General features: G+C 40.1%; 1 protein-coding gene across 5 annotated transcripts in view; it reads left to right on the top strand.

Moving 5' to 3' along the window:
* ARID2 (AT-rich interaction domain 2) overlaps positions 1 to 19307 on the top strand; it is a 131879-nt gene that overhangs the window by 110297 nt on the left and 2275 nt on the right. For all 5 annotated transcript variants that reach the window (XM_089524255.1, XM_089524251.1, XM_089524253.1 and 2 more), the window contains 5 exons: positions 10232 to 10380; positions 14332 to 14470; positions 16615 to 16700; positions 18286 to 18409; positions 18492 to 18583. In XM_089524255.1, coding sequence (XP_089380381.1) covers positions 10232 to 10380; positions 14332 to 14470; positions 16615 to 16700; positions 18286 to 18409; positions 18492 to 18583 — 590 coding nt within the window. The remainder of the gene's footprint in view (positions 1 to 10231; positions 10381 to 14331; positions 14471 to 16614; positions 16701 to 18285; positions 18410 to 18491; positions 18584 to 19307) is intronic.

The raw sequence follows: 19307 nt of genomic DNA, 5'->3' as shown, positions 1-19307 counted from the left end.
ATACTACATATTTAACACTATGGATTAAATCCTCTTGATAGTTCTGACTAGGATAGACCATTGATTCAGTGGAATTAACCTATGTATTGACTCACCATTCAACAATTGATTGATGAATGGGTCTATTCTAGTTGAAATTAATCAACAGGATGCAAGCCTGTAATATTTTTGTGAATTTTTACCTTGGCCTTTATACAGTGGGCCTTAATATTTGCTGGGGTTTGGTTCTAGGACCTCCCATGGATTCCAACTTCTCCATGAGAATTGAGGAACAGTCCACAACACTTGTTTATACCTTGTGGCCAAACCTGGACATAAATGATATGTGACTGATATTTACCAAGAATAATCACCTCATGAATTTGAAGTAACAATCTACCCTCACCCAGAGAAAGATAATGATTATAAAAGTTTATAAATGATTATAAAAGCAGCTGGATACTTGAATCAGCAGATAGCAAGCCTGCGGATACCAAGGACTGATTGCAGTGCTCAAATTATATAATAGTAGGAATGTTGTCCTGAATGATTGCCAAAGCTGTGGAACAAAACTGAGGAGAGAGAGGTTGGAAGCAATGGTAATAATGGTATAGAATTTTGAGGATCCTGCCTGTCAACGTGGGCAAATTTTACACTTGACCACCTTCTGGCATCAACCACAATTTCATTTTAAATAATGGTGCAGTAAAATTCTTTCCATTATATAAAATTGCAAAATCAAAGTTTGCTTTTTGGATTGGGAGGGGGGATATTTTCAAGCCATGGATGGATGAATCTGTGGATATACAATCCAGGGATACAAAGGGCCATGGTATCATTATTATCCAAACTCTTATTTCTGAATGCAGGACATATGTTTCTTGAAACATGCAATGCTAGTTTCATCAGCTCATGCACCACTAATGCTGCTGAGACAGAATCAGTCGAATCTGAAGGGGAACATCTTCATTACAAGAAGGGTATTGAACTTCAGGAATGGAACCCGAGTTGGGAAATGTCTATATGCAATGAGTGTGCCCCCTTTAAGCCTACAGTTACAGTATAAATTAATCTGAGAGCGTTGTTGGGCAGACGGTGTCATCAAATGGCAGAGCAAGCATCTTCAGGCATGCAGAAGAGGGCTGAGAGCTTTCAGAGGGTTTGCTTGTTTGGCACTAAGATGGAGTAAACAACGACCAAAGATTTGTGATGAAGGTGGCATATAGTTTTGTGAGGTATTAAATCAAAACAAATTAAGAAGACTACAGCTATTCAGTTTATTGGACCACACACACACACACATACATGCACACAGTGGACCCTTCCCATCCATGAGGGTTTGGGTCTGGGGACTCCATAGATGAGAAAAAACATGGACAGTCATGACGTTATTGTATCTGCCACCATGAGTTATGTTGTTTGAGTAAAGAAGTATATTTCAAAAGTTTGCCTCCTTTTATCTTCTCCATATTTTAAACTTAGAGAATAATGAAAATTAGAAAAAATATTTTACTCCTTTGAGATGGAGGAGGAAGAATAAACAGTTGGCCCTCCATATCCATGGATTTTGTATGTCCTCAATTTGAAAATATTTTTTTAAAATATAAATTTCAAAAGCAAACCTTGGATTTTGGCATTTTATATAAGGAACACCATTTTTCTATGTCTTTATATATAATGGGACTTGAGCATCCATGGATTTTGGTATCCACAGGGGGTCTTGGAACCAAACCCCAGCAAATACCATGGGCCAATGCAATTAGTTACAAATAATGAGTTGCTTGTTTTTGGTATCTTTTCCTAATAATAAAGTTGTAAGTATGTTATGTAATGATTATAATGCAACAAGAGATAATTTCACTCCTTTTGCCATGTAACTAATTCTTGTAGTTAAAGAGGTGTGACCACACTGAATGTTGTGTGATTCAAGTTCTAGCTTTTTCTACATCCCATGCTGCTGCTTTCCATTTTTTTAAAGTAATTATTTTCCTTTTTAAAGCACTATTTTAAAATTTTAAAACAGGAAAGTAAAGAGCTGCATTAACATTGTAATGGGAATCACCCCTCACAAGGTAGCTAATTCATTTTTTAAAGTTACTTGCCAAGCTCTACTGAGAGCCAACAGTCTGTTTGGGGGGAGAGTTCCTTGCTGAAGTTACCTTGGAACAGATGGGATTGCCCAGTATTGAGTTCTGTCCCTATTAAAATAGAGCTTTTCTCTGGTCACATTTCTTGATAGACGCACAAAGAATAGTAGTGGCCAGGTGTACTCTTTATCACCTTCACCCCATTTACAGATGGTCACTTGCTGAGTCCACATAATTATTGTGATAGCCATCCCATGTCATTACAGACACACACACAGAGAGAGAGAGAGAGAGGGAGAGAGAGAGACTAATTTGGGAGTGAACAAAATTGGTATTGACAACTTTGAATGAAGGAAAGAAGAATTTTGGAAGTGAACAAAATGTGCCCTTCAAAGCTCTTTTTGCAGCCCTGTGCCCCTCCAAACTCTCTAGATGCCCTTTTTCAGGTCCCCTAAAAGGGTGACTTACCTCTCCTGGAAGCTTCCAGGAGAAGAAATTTGCTTTTTAAATAGTTTGTAGTGTCTTCTAGTCTGAATAACATAGTTTGTTTAAATAGTTTGTAAAGTCAGTACTTAGGACATAGGCTACTGTAAGAACAGAATATGGAGAAACAGAATGGATCCCAGATGGTAATGGGCAAGGCTGCATTTTATCACCGTATCTGATCAACATGTATGCTGAAAATATCATGAAGAGCAGGCTTAGATCTAGTGAAAGGAGGAGTGAAGATAGAACATCAACAATCTAAAATATGCAGATGACACCATACTACTAGCAGAAATAATCATAGATGTGGAACAGTTACTAACACTGTCTATCCAGTGTTAAAAATTCTGGGCCTCTGGAATAGGACTGGGAGGTACTGTTTTACAGTGGCTCCATTCCTTCCTGGTGAGATGACCTCAGAAGGTGGTGCTAAGGCACTCCTGCTTACACCCCCACCTCCACCATTGGCCTGTGGAGTCCCTCAGGGTTCTGTGTTGTCCCCTGTACTATTTAACATATACATTAAGATGCTGGGAGAGCTCATCCAGAGTTTTAGGGTGTGGTGCCATCAATATGCTGATGACACTCTACTACTCCTTTCCACCCCAATCCAAGGAGGCTGTCCTGGTCCTAAACCAGTGTCTGTCATCAGTAATGGACTGGATAAGAGCAAACAAGTTGAAAATCCAGACAAGACAGAGGTGCTCCTCGTCAGTAGGAAGGCAGATCAGGAAATAGGGATCCAGCTCCCCCTGAAGACGCCGGTTCACAGTTTGGGGATACTCTTGTTACATACTATTTAGACTACTGTAATGAGATCTACTTAGGACTGCCTTTGAAGAGTGATTGGAAACTTCAGCTGGTCCAAAGAGCTGCAGCCAGGTTGCTAACAGGGGCAGGTTATAGAGATCACACAATGCCCCTGTTGAAACAGCACCACTGGCTGCCAGTTTGTTTCTGGGCACAATTCAAAGTGCTGGTGATGACCTATAAATCCATATATGGCTCAAGTCCAGGCTATTTGGCAGACCGTACTTCCCTATACGAGCCTGCCTGGGCTCTGAGATCCTCACAGGGAGGCCCTTCCCACCACTTTCACAAGCACGGTTAGTGGGGACACGAGAGAGGGCCTTTAATGTGTTTATCTTTTTAAACTATTTGATATTTTAACATGCATTTTGTTTTAATTATTGCAGTAATTTAATTCTGTTATAATCTACTGTGTTTGTATGCTTTTAATTGTACTACTTTTTAATCTTGTGAGCTGTCCTGAGTCTCAGTCTTGGGAGAAGGGCAGGAGGAGGATGAAAGTGCAAAGGCAAGTCTACTGCTGAACATAAAGAAAATAAATATAATGATCAGGGAGGATTTACATAAATTCAACGAAGAAATTGAAATAGTTAAATATTTCCCATATCTTGGATCAAATATTGATCATAATGAAGATTGCAGTCTAGATATCAGAAGATTATATTTATTGTTTGTATTTATACCCCACTCTTAAGAAATGTTTAGAGTGGCTTACAAACCGGTAGGAATGGGAAGAGCAGCTATGAAAGAACTAGACAAAATCCTAAAGTGTAAGATATGCAGCTGAACACTAAAGTCAAAATTGTCCTAACCATTGTATTCCCCATTACCATGTACGAATGTGAGATCTGGACAGAGAAGAAAGTGGACAGGAACAAAATGAATTCATTTGAGATGTGGTGCTGAGAAGAGTGTTGAGGATACCATGCAAAGCCAAAAAGACAAACAATTTTTCTTCATCTCTGTGAATCACACAAATGGGTTATTCTGCGCCTTACTGCTTAGAAAAGATAATGATGCTGGTAAAGGTAGAGGGCAGAGAGTTTAAACTGCATGCCAGATCGCTAGATTCAACCAGGAAAGTCACAGGCTTGAACCTGCAGGATCTGAGCAGAGAAGTTGAGAATAGGGGGTCATGGAGATGTCTCCTTCACAGGGTCACCATGAATGGAAATTGACTTGAAGGCAGCTAACTTCAAAACTAACTTCAAAAACTGGTTTTGTGAAGCCAAAAATGGACTCCCAGCCATATATGGTTTCACCCCCCCCCACTTACTTTTGGGACAGCCTGCAAAGGCCCACCCACCCATGGTTCTAGGGGGGGGATTAGCCCTCAGTTGCCTTATGTAGTTTAAGTTTACTACTCTTTAGATGACCATGCCTTTTCAAAGGAGTATACAAACTATAGCAGGTATAACCTACAGCTCATACAGACTAAAGGTGTTCATCTCCTAGCCTAGACAGAAGGAATATGCACTGCCACTATTTTTTGAGGTACTTAGATAGCCAGTTGTTTCAGAGCTCAGTTCAAAGTTCCTACCTCTCCCCATCTGAGCCCATCTTTTCATCAATTTCTGAAAAGAAATGTTCTTGCTTAAGATTTCTTCACCATGAGAAATCAGGTTCATCAGAATATGGAATATTGCTTTCTCTGTTTTTGACCTCCAATGCTTTTAGGACTCATTGCTGTAAGAGGCCTTTCCCCTCCTGTGCAGATGTAGCTGGCCAGTTCATGGCATCATTGCTCCAATGCAAACTGTGTCAAAGAGCAGTAATGGTATGTTTCATTAGCTAGTCTTATAAGTATGAATTTCATTTGTTATGCCTCCCATTGTTTTGTTGACTCCCTTTGTCTTTACTTTTCAGAATAGGTCATGCTGGAAATCCTAGATGTAGTTCCCAGCATGACAAGAGAATTGTCATTAATGGGATGTAATGTAATGGAAAGCTCCCAAGCAGAAATGACTGAATAGCATCTCTTTTTATAATGGAATAACTGAGTTTTTTTCACAACATAAACTATGTTGTCATAGAAGTAGAACCTAATGTAAAATGTATTCTTTTTTTTACCACAGAGGTTGTGTTACCACAGAGGCTGGGGCCACATTTCAGATTGGCCAAGTGCTTGCAAGTGCTACAATTTCATTTTGAGTGCACTTACATTTTTAGTCCAAAGCACAAATTATTGTCTATCTGTGAAATACAGTAAAATTAATGTGAAGTCAAAGGCCTTCATGGTTTTTTGTGGGTTTTTCGGGCTATGTGGCCATGTTCTAGAAGAATTTCTTCCTGACGTTTCGCCAGCATCTGTGGCTGGCATCTTCAGAAAGTAAAATTAGCTAAAATTAATTAACGTTTCAAATAAATGTCATGAGATTAGTAAAACCTTCTTCCATTCATTAACAAAATTGCAGCACTCATATTTGTGAGATATTTGATAACCTCAGAGGCATTATAAGTTGGTATGAATGAGTAGATATTGACTATTGATACTGAAGTAAAAGGAACTGAACTGACCATGACAGTGATTAATCCATGAATTATAGTTGTCTTTATTTGCTTTTCCCATTGACTGTAATTCTTTTGTGTCATAGTTTGAGAATTGGACTGTGATTCTGGAGATCAGGGTTTGAAACACAGCTGGCCATGGAAACCCTTTGGCAAGGCCCCTCAGCCTCAGAAAAAGGCAAAGGCAAATCCCCTTGCCAAGATGGGTTCACCTTAGAGTCACTATACATCAAAAATAACTTGAAGGCACACAACAACAACAACAACAACAACAATTATTTTAGTACTTTGCTGTCAACTTCCATCAACAAACCAAGATGCTAATTTAAAATAAAATCTGAGTAGCACAGGAGGGTGAGATTGCACAGTAGAGAGCTTGCAACTGCAGGTGAATTGCAGCTACACTTGCACAGCTCTGCTGTACTGAAGTAGTGGCACAGTATAATTTATCCTCTTCTGGAACGCTTCTAGCTCTGGAAGGGCATTAAATAAATGTTACATTGTTTCATTAATATAACTAGTTGCTAATTTAAATCCACTAGGAATTTAGAAAAGTGAATAAACACATTGCTGAAAGTGATGCTTGAAACAAGTTTATGTAGTGCAAAGATAGCAACATTGTGAAAGTATGTCTTTGCATCACCATCTGAACAGTTCCTTTGTACAGTTTGAAGGACTTGATATTATTTTTAGATGTTTATATCTCTGCATGTTTTTCTTAAAGGTATTGCTTTTGATTAGTGGTTTGGGGAGAAAAGAAAATAAGAGTATTGTATCACCATACTTGGCCCTTTTAAAACAAAATATAACAAAAGTGAAGTCTAAATCCCATTGTCCATCTCCATTAGAATAGATCAATTGAATCAGTGCAACATGCATAAGTATTGATTTACCAAGTTACCACTGATTTAGTTTGTGTATTATGGTTAAGACTGACACATGGATTTAGGCCTGCACTCCCTCAAAATATCTGTAGAGTATAGCTATGCTTTCCCCTTTCCCTGTAAAAGTGATCTGATGCTGGATACACTTTTCCAGAAATGAGGATTCAGGATCTTCTGAATCTTTTAACAGTATGGTGTTGTCTTCTCTTTCTATTGCCCTCCTCGTAAACACATACTAGGTTTTGTTAAAATAGACTTATGCAGAAAAGCAAATGAATAAAGGTCTCACATGATACCAAAACCACTGGCTCTTGCCTCATGTTGATTTGGTGCAGATATTTGCTAGAAAGTAGGTGCATAGCTTCAATAGTTGTTATGCACTGTTGTTTATAGAGCTAGGAAAGTCCACAGATGACATGATGAAGCTTGCCATTTTGCTGTTGATCTCTTTTGAAGGCTGGCACTTCAATGAACTATTGTCAGATAAACAAAAACATGATGCTAAGCAGCTAGTTCAGTTTTCAGAGTTCTGGTTATCTAGGACATAAATATCATAAAAGGTACCAGATCCCATCTGACCTTGGAAGCTAAGCAGAACCAGCTCTGGTTAGTACTTAGATGGAAGACTGTCAACAGATACCAGGTGCTGTATGGTATATTTCAGAGGAACGAACTTGAAAAACCACCCGAGTATTCCAAGCCTAAGAAACCCCTATGAAAATCACGGGGTCACCATAAATCAGCAGACAACTTGAAGACACATAATACAGTTGTCTAGGTATTGCTTGTATTTAATTCAGTTTTTCTTGAATTTATGTACGTTGTTTTCTGAGGAGTGTTTTGTGTACATCTTTGGCTTGCTTAAGTTTCTAACAGGAATGAAATGCTAATGTGCACTTTATAATTGATTTGATAATTCTGGTATCAAACTAGTATTCTGTGATACAGAATAATCAAAATTTGTATGGTCATGGTTAGATTTTAGAACTAAAAATACTGAGATGAATAAGTCTTTTGAAGAGATTGTTAGATGATTTTAAAATATCTGCTTAAAATTAACTTCTTTCATATATTTGTCTTTTAAATTATGGCTTCCTATTTGGTTAGAGTTGACTTGCTTGGATTCTATATGCAGTGCGCCCATGCCATATGTGGGTGCACTATATGTAGGTTCCAGCTTATGCGGAAGTTGTACAACAGTAAAAGAAATGGTGTGCACAAAGCCGCAAGCACGCACCCCCATTGTTTGCTGTGGGGCACGAGCATACACAGATTTCCCCTTGCGCTGGGGGGATCCAGAACGGATCCCTCGCATAAGGAGAGGGCCCACGGTATTTTGTATTCATTTGAAAGGAAACCCACATATAGCTGTACTGTATGAATGATTCTCTGATTCTCTGATTCTACTATATTACTACAGCTACTTTTACTGTTTTATGGATCCAAAACAATATACTTTCCATTCATGTGTTTCTTAGTATCAGCTAATACAGTATGATGTTCTGTTTTGTTTTTGTCAAATGATTTAGTTATTTGCATTTGTTTTAATGACTGTATTCTCTATCGTTAGTTTAAGATGTTTTCTTTACACAAACTAGCCATGACTAGCCATGAAGTAGAATCAAAGTGAATGCTCACAAGGTTTCCATATCTTTTGGACCTTTGGATGACAAAATGAAATGTCTTATTTCTATCTACTGCTTTTCTTTTTCTCTTCCCTGTTAGCATCTCCTACTTGCACCTTTCTTCTCCCTTTTCCCATAAGCCTCCTCTCCCTCTTGCATCTTGTTTTTTTCTCCCCCCCCCCCCCAAACCTGGCTGCATTATGTCTTCTCTCTCCTTTGCCATCTTGCTCTTTCCCTTCCTCTCTTATCCTCTTGTTGCTTCAGCTCCTACTTTTCCTAGCTACAGTCATAATCCTACTTCTCCTTCCTTTTCTGTTTGTCTTTTGCCACCCTTCTGCCAAGAGAATCTTGAAATCATGGCTGGGGATATGTTAGATTAGCAGCATATTAAAACTATATGTCCAGTTGAGTGTGTCTGCTTCTGAACAGAGATGCATAGCGGTACATAGATATGATTGTTCAGTCCAGAGGCTGGAAAATATAATTTCTAACTAATATATTCTTATTTGTTAGAGTATTCTGGACAACTGTAGTTGATACTTAAGGTGTCATTCGTAATGATATCACCAGAAGCTGTCCCTTGGTCTGAAATATCAGGATCTTGGATGTTCCCAACCAGACACTCCTAATGTTGATAAAGGGAGTTTTAAATAAAATGAACCTTGGGTGCATGCAGGTGGGCTGGTGGAAGTGAGTCTCTCTTTCCATAGCAGCTTCTCCATACAATGCTACACACAAGATGAGGACAACTGTCCTGAATGAAATAGGCTGTGGTGCAAATAGAGCAGATGTATTTTCTACAGAGAGCCATTATGGTATAATGGTTTGAGCACTGGACTATGATTTTGGAGACCAGGGTTCCTACCCCTGCCCAGTGGGTGGAAATGAGCATGCCACATTCTCTCACCCTCAGAGAAAAGCAAAGACAAATTCCTTCTGTACAAATGTCGCCCCCCCAAAAAACAAACCTTTGATGGATTCACATTAGGGGCACAATAAATTGGAAATAATATGAAAGCACACAGCATCAGTTTTCCTTTGGTTGATATTGTTTCCTGGCTGACAAATGGGTTTCTTGTCTCTTGGGGAATCTGGTTTAAAAGAATAATACAGGATTTTATGTAGCTTTCTTGCTTAGTATTTGTATATCCTGAAATATTCTGGAAGATTATTCTGCACATTAGTACACATGGTTTTATTTCTCTCTCCTGCTTTTCTTCTTCTCTTCTCTGTTAGCATCTCTCCTATTTGCACCTTTCTTCTCCCTTTCTCCATAGGCTTCCTCTCCCAGCAACCTTGCACACAAAAAAAGCCACATGGTTTTGTTATGCAAGACTGCTGTTTTCAGTGCAAGATATTTGTTGTGTAAAATTAGTGTTTTTTGTGTAAAATAGCAGCAGTCTTGCACAAAACACACACATGGCTGTGTTTAAACTTTTTTTTTATAACATCATAGGCTTCATGCAAAAGCTCTTGGGTTTTTGGGGGGCAGAACAGCTTGATAAAACACTTCTGGATGAATATGAGGCAAGAAGTGTGGAGAATTTGTGATTTTTTATTATTATTATTATTTGCAGCAGAGAAGAAAACTGGAAATTGTCCTCATTTGCAACAACAAAATACTGAAATATTAACATCCCTTTCTATGATCTGTATATAGCTCAAAACTTCCCCAGTCTGTGATTTCTTTTACTGTTTCAAGAGAGTCGGTACAACAACTATTGTACATGGCTGCCAGTAACTAAACTGCTGATCACAGTGCTTGTATTTACTACCACCGTAAGGTTGTTCCTAATAAATAGCAAAGCAGAAACAAAGTGAATTTCACTCTGTTTTAAATTCTTTTCCACAGAGCACACCTGTCACACCGGTACCAACAATGCAAGTCCAGACCCCATCTGTCAGTTTGCCACCTTCTGTGTATGCTGTACCAAGTCCGCATTCAGAACAAGTGAAAAAACCTGGACAGAATTTCATGTGTCTTTGGCAATCATGTAAAAAGTAAGTGTTTTTATTTGAATTAACTGTGTTGCCATAACCCCTTTCCTAGTTAGTTTTATGCAATATAATGTACGTAATTGTTGGCTAGACCACTTTTAAAGTCCTTTATAGGGCTCACCATGTATTACCTGCCCTCTTGACCCTTGCCCATCAAGGCTGGCCGTCCAGGGGGGATGCATTGAGGAGATTCCTCAGAGATATCATCAATGCATCCTTCAGGGAAGGGCATGTTCCATCTTGTCTGAAGGAAGCAGCTGTTAAGCCGCTTCTGAAAAAACCTTCCTTGGACCCCCTGGATATGAACAACTACAGGCCTGTTTCTTTGCTGCCATTTTTGGGCAAGGTAATGGAGAGGGCGGTTGCTCTTCAGCTCCAAGCTGTCTTGGATGAAACTGATTATCTAGACCTATTTCAAACCGGCTTCAGGACAGGCTTTGGGGTTGAGACTGCCATGGTTGCCTTGACTGACGATCTGCGTCTCAGCATCGACAGGGGTAGTGTGACCCAGTTGGTGCTCTTAGACCTCTCAGTGGCTTTTGATACGATAGATCATGGCATCCTCCTGGACAGCTTGGGGGGATTAGGTATCCGAGGCACTGCATTGCAGTGGTTCCGGTCCTTCCTCTCGGGCAGGTCCCAGAGGGTGCTGCTCGGGGACAGTAGCTCCAGAAAGAGGGAGCTCCTTTGTGGGGTCCCTCAGGGAGCTGTTTTGTCCCCAATGTTGTTTAACATCTATATGAAGCCACTGGGTGAGATCATACGGAGTTATGGTGCTGGGTGCTATCAGTATGCTGATGACACCCAAATCTATTTCTCCATGTCTTCGTTCGTCGGCCTCGAATTCTAATGGAATCTCTTCTCTCAATGAATGTCTTCGGGCGGTAATGGGCTGGATGAGGAAAAACAGATTGAAGCTGAATCTGAACAAGACTGAGGTGCTCACGGTAGCGGCCCCGAAACCAAGAATTGGGTTGCAACCACCAGTCCTGGATGGGATCACACTCTCCTCCAGTGACTGTGTTCGCAGTCTGGGGGTGCTCCTTGACTCGTCGCTCCTGATGACAAATCAGGTGAATGCGACAGTCAGGAGCGCCTGTTATCAGCTTCGGCTGATACGCCAGCTGCACCCTTTTCTGGAAGTAAGGGATACCGAGACTGTTGTGCACACGCTGGTAACCTCACACCTTGACTTCTGTAATGCGCTCTACATGGGGCTACCCTTGTGCCTGGTTCAGAAACTACAGCTGGTTCAAAACATGGCAGCCAGGCTTGTGTCAGGAACATCTCGAAGGGACCATATCACTCCGGTTCTGAGGTCCCTCCACTGGCTGCCTATTGGTTTCCGGGCCCAGTACAAGGTGTTGATTATTACCTTTAAAGCCCTAAATGGCTTGGGTCCAAGCTATCTCAGAGACCGCCTCTTCCCAAACAATCCTCCCCATGCTCTCCGGTCCTCTGGGAGGAACTTGTTGCAGCCTCAAAAATCGAGGCTTGCAGCGACCACCCGGAGGGCTTTTCCTGCTGTCGCCCCCAGGCTCTGGAACGACCTGCCGGACGAGATCCACCAATTAACATCTTTGGACAGCTTCAAAAAGGCTGTCAAGACGGATCTCTTCAGGCAGGCCTTTCCAGACTGAAATATCCCGGCTTCAGGATCTCCCCCCTCCTCAGTAATGTCTCCAAAGTCCCCTTTTCTTTTCTTTAGAACTGAAGTTGCAGTGGTTTATTGGTTGGTATTATTTTGTTTAATTTATTGTTGTTTTAACTAGTTATTGTGGTTTTAAATTAGATATGCAGTTTAATAACTTTTTAAGGGGGGAGGGAAATATATTGTTTTTATGCTGTATGTTATTTTAATGTTGTAAACCGCCTGGATTGGTTTGCCACAGGGCGGTATATAAATAAATAAATAATAATAATAATAATTATTATTATTATTATTATTATTACTTATGTATTCAGATTTTTCCAAAATTTTCTAGATGTCTACGTCAGCCCCCACCACTACCACCTTGAAAAACATGTGACTCATACCATGAGAGAATGGTTAAAACATTTATTGAACTGATACAGTGTGAGTCACCTGTGAGTAGGTGGCTGGCTGGCTAGATTACTTAATTAGCCATAAGTTGTTCATTGTCCAGGTAGCAGGAAACTCAAAGTACTATTAAGAGTTGTCCACCAGACTTGTTGAGGAGACAAGTCTTTACACTATGAAGCTTATAGTCTTTCATCCATACTTCTTTTGCTATCTTAGAAGTTCTGATGGTCTGCTATGGAGTTTATTGGGAAAAAAATGACTGAGGATGAAAGACAAAGCAGATGATCATCTATCGGCTTGGGAAAAGCTTTTATCCTTAGTGGTTCACAGAACTTGAGCTGAAGAAAGTTATGCCCCTTTCAATACAATGTACAGTCTGCCCTTCCTTTATGCAGGGAATCCGTTCCAGACCCCCCCCCCCCTGCATAAAGGGAATTCCACCTATGCTCCAGCCCCATTTAAAGGAATGGGGTTCGTGCACGTGGCACCACAGGTACACCCCTCATTATTCCTTATGGGACACGCCACCCTTTTTCCCAGCGCGGCTTTCAGCATATGCTGAAAGCCGTGTAAAGCGCGCCTGCATATGACGCAGGCACACTGTATTCATAATTTTTATTTGAAAGGAAGATGGAACTTGCTTTCTGTGTCAACGCCTACCTTTCATTGTTTCCCCTTTAAAGGATTGCTGCTTCTGCTGTTCCTTTGGGTTCATACATGTAGACTATTGCCCAGTTTTGATGGGGTGGTGCTGGATTTTTTTATATCACAATAGGCGCCCTACTGAAACTTACAAAGAGCCCATATATGGTTCTTAATCCCAATACCACTAAGTGGCTCACAATCAGAAAAAGAAAGCAATGGCCTTCTTGTGCTATTGTCATAGGCTTTACAGCTTATATATCTTATAAAAGCCATCTAACTCCACATATATCTTTATAAATTACCTATGTTTTGTGTTGGAAAGCACTTTCTTCTAGTTGTCCCAGATCTACAGCTAATTAGTTTAGTTAAGTAACCCGGTGTTCTGCTCTTATGCCAAGAAAATGTTATGATCATCTCCATGATCACTGAAGTCCTTCTCTACACCTTTTCCAGAAATAATATCCCTGCTGAAGCAATGGAGTGACTAGAGTTGATACATAGTGTATCAGATGTGGCCACATCATGCTTTTCTATGAAGACAATGGCCTAAAACTGCTGCCAATGTCAGTAGGACAGAACCTTTGTCTTCCTTGCTGAAGACCCTTCAATATAAGGTTTTGGGGGCAAACAAGATGCTGCACTATAAAGGATCCTTTCTCCCTGTTTTGGAGGAAGATATGCCCTGTGGGGTACCTCTGTTGGATTTAGAACAATATTGCATTTTTAAGTAACTCCTTCCATGGAATTTTTCTTTTCATGACTGCAGATGTTTTAAGAATGATTTGGAGAGCACAGTTAAGATATGTCTATGCCTCCTCCAGTTTCAAACACACACTCACATACCATTTTTCTCAGAGCTCTGTGGAGATGGATACATTTTCTTGTGATTAGTATGCAACTTCACTCTCATGTCACAGGTTGAATAAACTCTTCAACACTATTCAAAATTTTGTTTGTACAAGAAATCAGTTTTACAGACTTATAACACTGCCTTGTGGAAATGGAAGTCTTTAAAGTCTCAGGAACACCTGGTTAAAAAAAAGATACAAATCCATTCAGTCCAGTTAAGGTACTTGTTGGTATTGCACTGTCCTCCTGCAGAAATATTTGTGCACATAGCTCTTGACAGTATGTAGAATTTATGAACAATTTATTTTTGCCACTTATTGAATGATTGTTTGTTTTATTTACAGGACTTAAATTACTCCTCAGAGAAAATTTTAGTAAAACATTTCACTGAAGCTAAAACATGTTACATTTTCTAGGTGGTTTCAAACGCCAGCCCAGGTTTTCTATCATGCAGCAACAGAGCACGGAGGAAAAGATGTTTATCCTGGGCAGTGTTTATGGGAGGGCTGTGAACCTTTCCAGCGGCAAAGGTTTTCTTTCATTACCCACTTACAGGTATTATATTACTACTATTAGATATTACTATTACTACTATCATCATCATTATTCCCCCCCCCCCCCCATTTTCCCCCCATCTGGGACTCAAGGAAGCTTACCAGTATTAAAACAGACCAAGCTCAAATATTTACCTTTTACAAACATTAATAATATAAATTGTCAATAAAGTTAAACACAGTTAAAACCAAACCACCAGCACGTGAAAGGCTCTTTTGCCCTGAGTGGAGTCTTCAAAGGCCTGCCAAAACAGAAAGGCCTTTTTACCTACCTATGAAAAGAAAGCTAGGAAAGTAGCAATATAATCTCTCTGAGAAGGGAGTTCCAGAGCCTAGGATTAGTTCACTACGAAGGCCCTCTCATGTGTTCCCACCAGAGGTTTCTGTGAGGGTGGTGGATTAGAGAGAAGGGCCTCCCTAGAACATTTCAAGACACAGACAGTCTCATAAATGGAAATAGGATCCTCCAAAGAACTTGAAGCTGAGCTTTGTAGGTCATAACTAGCAGTCAGTGGAGATATTGCAACAAGGGAGTTGTGTACTGTCTGTAGCCAGCCTAGGTTAACAATCTGGGTACAACTCTTTGGACCAACTAAAGTTTCTAAGCACTCTTCAAAGGCAGCGCCACACAGAATTCATTACAGAACAGAATGTAACTAAGGCACATGTCATTTGGACAGATTCAGAATCTCAAGAAATGGGCACAACTGACACACAAACCTTTACTGTGCAAATGCATTCCTGGCCACTGTTGAAATCTGAGGTTTTTTCATCTTTTTCAAAGTATAGGTGTGAAACCTGATAGGCATAATTTATATGAACATATAATGATCTGTGTTTTTAATATATACTATTTGTAATACTAAGTGTTGGTGCCATGCCAGTGGCATTGATAGCAAAACAGATCTGGCAATAGACAAAGGAGTCTTTTTTTTTTTTCCCTTTTCAGAATACAGTGTGGCAGTGGTGGGCTTGCCATCCTCAGTTTGAATTTTCATGGATGGCAAGCCCTGGCTTTTTCAATGGGTGTGTGTGCCCATTGAAAAGAATGAGGCCCCCATGGATAGTAAGGGACAACTGTACTTCAGGGGCATGCTGGGTCAACAGAAATTCATTTATTTATTTTGATGTTTGCAGTCTGCCTTTCATCATAAGATATCTGGCTAGGGAACAGTAAATGTAATCAAAAATAGTAAAGCAGTAAAACCCAATAATAAAGCAAATTAGCAGAAATCCAAGCAGCATTATGAAGTACCATATAGATGCTATCATTTAGTGTAGTCCTAACTTACAGACCAAGAAAAATTGCAAATCTTTAGTACCCACCTGATGAGCTGTTGTGACGGTGATTGGAGACCATCAACTGGAGTACTTTTGTCAGCAGTAAGTCATTACTGAAAGGACCTATTGTATGGCCCCACCAGCCTAATTACACCCATATACAGGGACACAAGTAGAGCCTCTGCTGTTCAATATAAACAGGATGATATGGATCAAAGTGGTTGCATTTGAACCATTTAGAGTTAAAAGGCCCAATATCAGCACTTCAAATTGGTCCAAGCAATGCACTGGTTGTGACTAATATAACAGAATCCAACAGCCTAGCAGCTGCCAGTACTTGACTAGTCACTTTTTTACCAGCTTGAGGTTCCAAAGTTATCTTTCAAGGCAGATATAGAGCACATTTGAGATATTTCTGTTAAGGATCTCTAAAGTGGTCCATGGCACCTCCTTTTGTCAAGCATCTTGCATTGGATGCTTCTTCCAAACTGGATGCTTTCATCTTTAGAACCTCAGGCCCTTTTACATTGGGATCCATGCATCCTTCCATGAAACTGTTGTTTGTTAGCCTACCATTAATATGACTGCAGAGACAGCAGAGGAAGACAGGTGACTTAAGTACAAGAAGGATTCATTTAGTGGCCTTTAATACTCTCAATCCACCTTTCCTTTTTAGTTTAAGAGACAAATCTCCTGTTGGTGTGGGCCATCTGTGCCCTTACTCCACCTGTGCATGTGAATGTGCATAAGTACCAGTTTATATTCATCCAAGGATTATGATAGCTATATTCTTGTCTTTCTGCCTTTCTTTCCTTTTGTGCTAGGCCTGGGTTGTGTAGTAATAATATTTTCCCCCTCAAACAGGATAAACACTGCTCAAGAGATGCTCTCCTTGCAGGACTAAAACAAGAAGAACATGGACAAGCAGGAAGTTCAAAATCTTCCACAAAGTAAGGGGCATGGCCCTCACTAATTGTCTACCAACAAAATCCTACACATATTTACTTAGAAGTATGTCCTACTGAGCTTAGTGGGGTTTACTGTCAAGTAAGCATGTGTAGGATTGTGTCCACAATAAGTAGACTATTGAAGCCATTGTCTAAAGTGCCAGAGCCAGCCTAGCTCCTTCTCATTGGTGACCTTAGCTCACCACTTAGTATATTTCCAACCAAATGTGCAAGACATATATTCTTCTACAGATATAAATCATATCTGTTTATGTTGCCATTTTTTGTCTAGTACCTAATATCCTGAATGCCACTCACCATTATTTATTAAATTATGCAGACAACAGAAACCAAGCTCCCAAAAGGAACTGAATAGTTATTATTGCTGTTTAGTGCAAAATTAGCGAACTAACGTCTGACAAACACCACTGGACATGAGCGGCAGCATTGTTTTATTTTAAATGCTCTTACTTTCACAAAATGCAATAGATGGTATTTTTGACAAAGCAATACCTGTAACGGAACTCTATTGCTCCCCTCACCCTTAGCATAGGAACACAATGAATTGACACAGTACGAGAAGCTATTATATGAAACATAATGGTTGGGTGTGGTGCTCTATCTACCTCCCCCCCACATTTGTGTTGTATCACCTTCAAAGTTTATATAGGCCACTGTTCTTTTGGTGAAATCTGTTGCCATAACATTCCATTAAACCTATGTACAGAAGAATATTTTTAAAGTTATTGTGGAAATGATACCTAGTTAGTACCTCACTGCTCAATATCCAGTCCTCTAGATAACTCAGGTGACCAGTTGCTGGTGGGGATCCAGCTGAAGGCATATGCTGGAAGTCTGAGAGGGAGCCAGCCTTATTTTTCCTCAGCTGCAAAGGATCTGGTACCCAAGATCCTTGAATCCTCACCAGTCACTGGAAGGCCATAGGGTCGCACATGGAAGCAGAGGGAGAGCCCAGCAGAAGGAGGCTAATAGAAAGCCATTTTGTGTCCAAGGTCCAGAACACACGGCAGAAATAATCAAGTGTGAGACCGCTTTAACTGCCCTGGCTCAATGCTAGGGAGTTCTGGGAACTGTAATTTTCTGAGTTCTGGTGCCTCAACAAACTAGTTCCCAAGATTCCCTAGCACTGAGGTATAGCAGTTTAAGCGGTCTCAAACAAGATTATTTCTGCAGTGTGTTTTGGACCCAAGTGGAGAGGAGAACATGTCTAAGCTTTCCAGTTGACCTGACTTGATTTGCCGCTTTAAAAAAGGGAGAAAGTTGAGCTTAATGCAGCTGTATGGAGATGAGTCGTAAGTTTGGTTGATAGTTTAGAAGATATACTTTATCATAGTATTCAAACAGGTTGGCATAAAAAAAGTTGGTATAAACATTAAGAATTCCAACTTTAAGAGGCAAGTTATTTAAAACTATGTTTCTTCTCATGATACAGTAATGTCTTAGTGCTTGAAAGCTACAATTTGCAGATTGACTTGTGTTGAGGACCTATTTAGTCTACCAGGAGGAAATGTGTGTTGTGTTTTGATACACTCATTTAATTCTTTTTCTTTATTTTTAAATCTTTTAGACCACCAAATATAGGGGGTGTTGCTTCCACTCCCAGAGCACAGAAGGCCATTGTCAATCATCCTAGTGCTGCCCTTATGGCACTAAGGAGGGGATCAAGGAACCTTGTTTTCAGAGATTTCACAGTAAGTAGCAGACATCTGGATTACATAGGAAAGAGGCAAAAATGTCATACGTATCCTAATGTTATTTTCTTTTCTGTTTAAGGATGAAAAAGAGGGACCAATTACTAAACACATCCGATTAACAGCTGCCTTAATATTAAAAAATATTGGTAAATATTCAGAATGTGGTCGCAGGTGAGCATACTGTTCCTTTAAAATTGTCTTATAGAAATGCCCCCTTTCCTTACCATTACTTCAAATCATGCTTGATTTGCTTCTAGATCAGTATTTTTGGATGCTGGCAGACTGACCATACAAATAAGGAATCTGTTTTCTTGTTTTTGTTGCTCTTATTTTCCCAAACATTCCTTCTTTCTATTCCACACTTTGCTAATACCATTGGTCATATCCTGCCCATCTCTTTGCACCTTTCTTCTAGTCTACAATCTGCTTTTACAGTGGCCCCTTGCGTTCCAGCCCCCTCCCCCCCCCAAATTAAGCAAAAAACGCATAAGCTTGAGCCTCATTATATCCAATGGGGCTCATGCTTGGTGTGCGGCCATGCGTGCCCCATTCGCATGCCCCATTGGATATAATGGGGCTCGTGCTCGCTGCGCGCCCATTTCCCAGGTGGCTTCAGCATGCTGAAAGCCGCCTATAAGGAGCCTGCATATGGCGTGGGCTCACTGTACTAAGAAAATATTTGGAACCCACATTTTGGAAACCAAATTCTAACATGTAAAGTAAACATGTTAAGTTTTATGTTCAAAGTAAAACACATTAAATAACCATTACCTGAATATATTCTGACTGTAGCTGTTTCAAGATTCTTGTGGGAGGTAGTTCTGTTAATTCATGATAATTTTGTAGAGATGAAGTTATATCTAAAATGCTTCTTTCTTGGTGACTGTTAGTATTT

The sequence above is a fragment of the Sceloporus occidentalis genome, unplaced genomic scaffold, assembly GCF_023333645.1.
Source record: "Sceloporus occidentalis isolate IW3139 unplaced genomic scaffold, rSceOcc1.0.p SCAF_5, whole genome shotgun sequence".
Lineage (NCBI taxonomy): Eukaryota > Metazoa > Chordata > Lepidosauria > Squamata > Phrynosomatidae > Sceloporus > Sceloporus occidentalis.
This window is presented reverse-complemented; position numbering and strand designations above follow the sequence as displayed.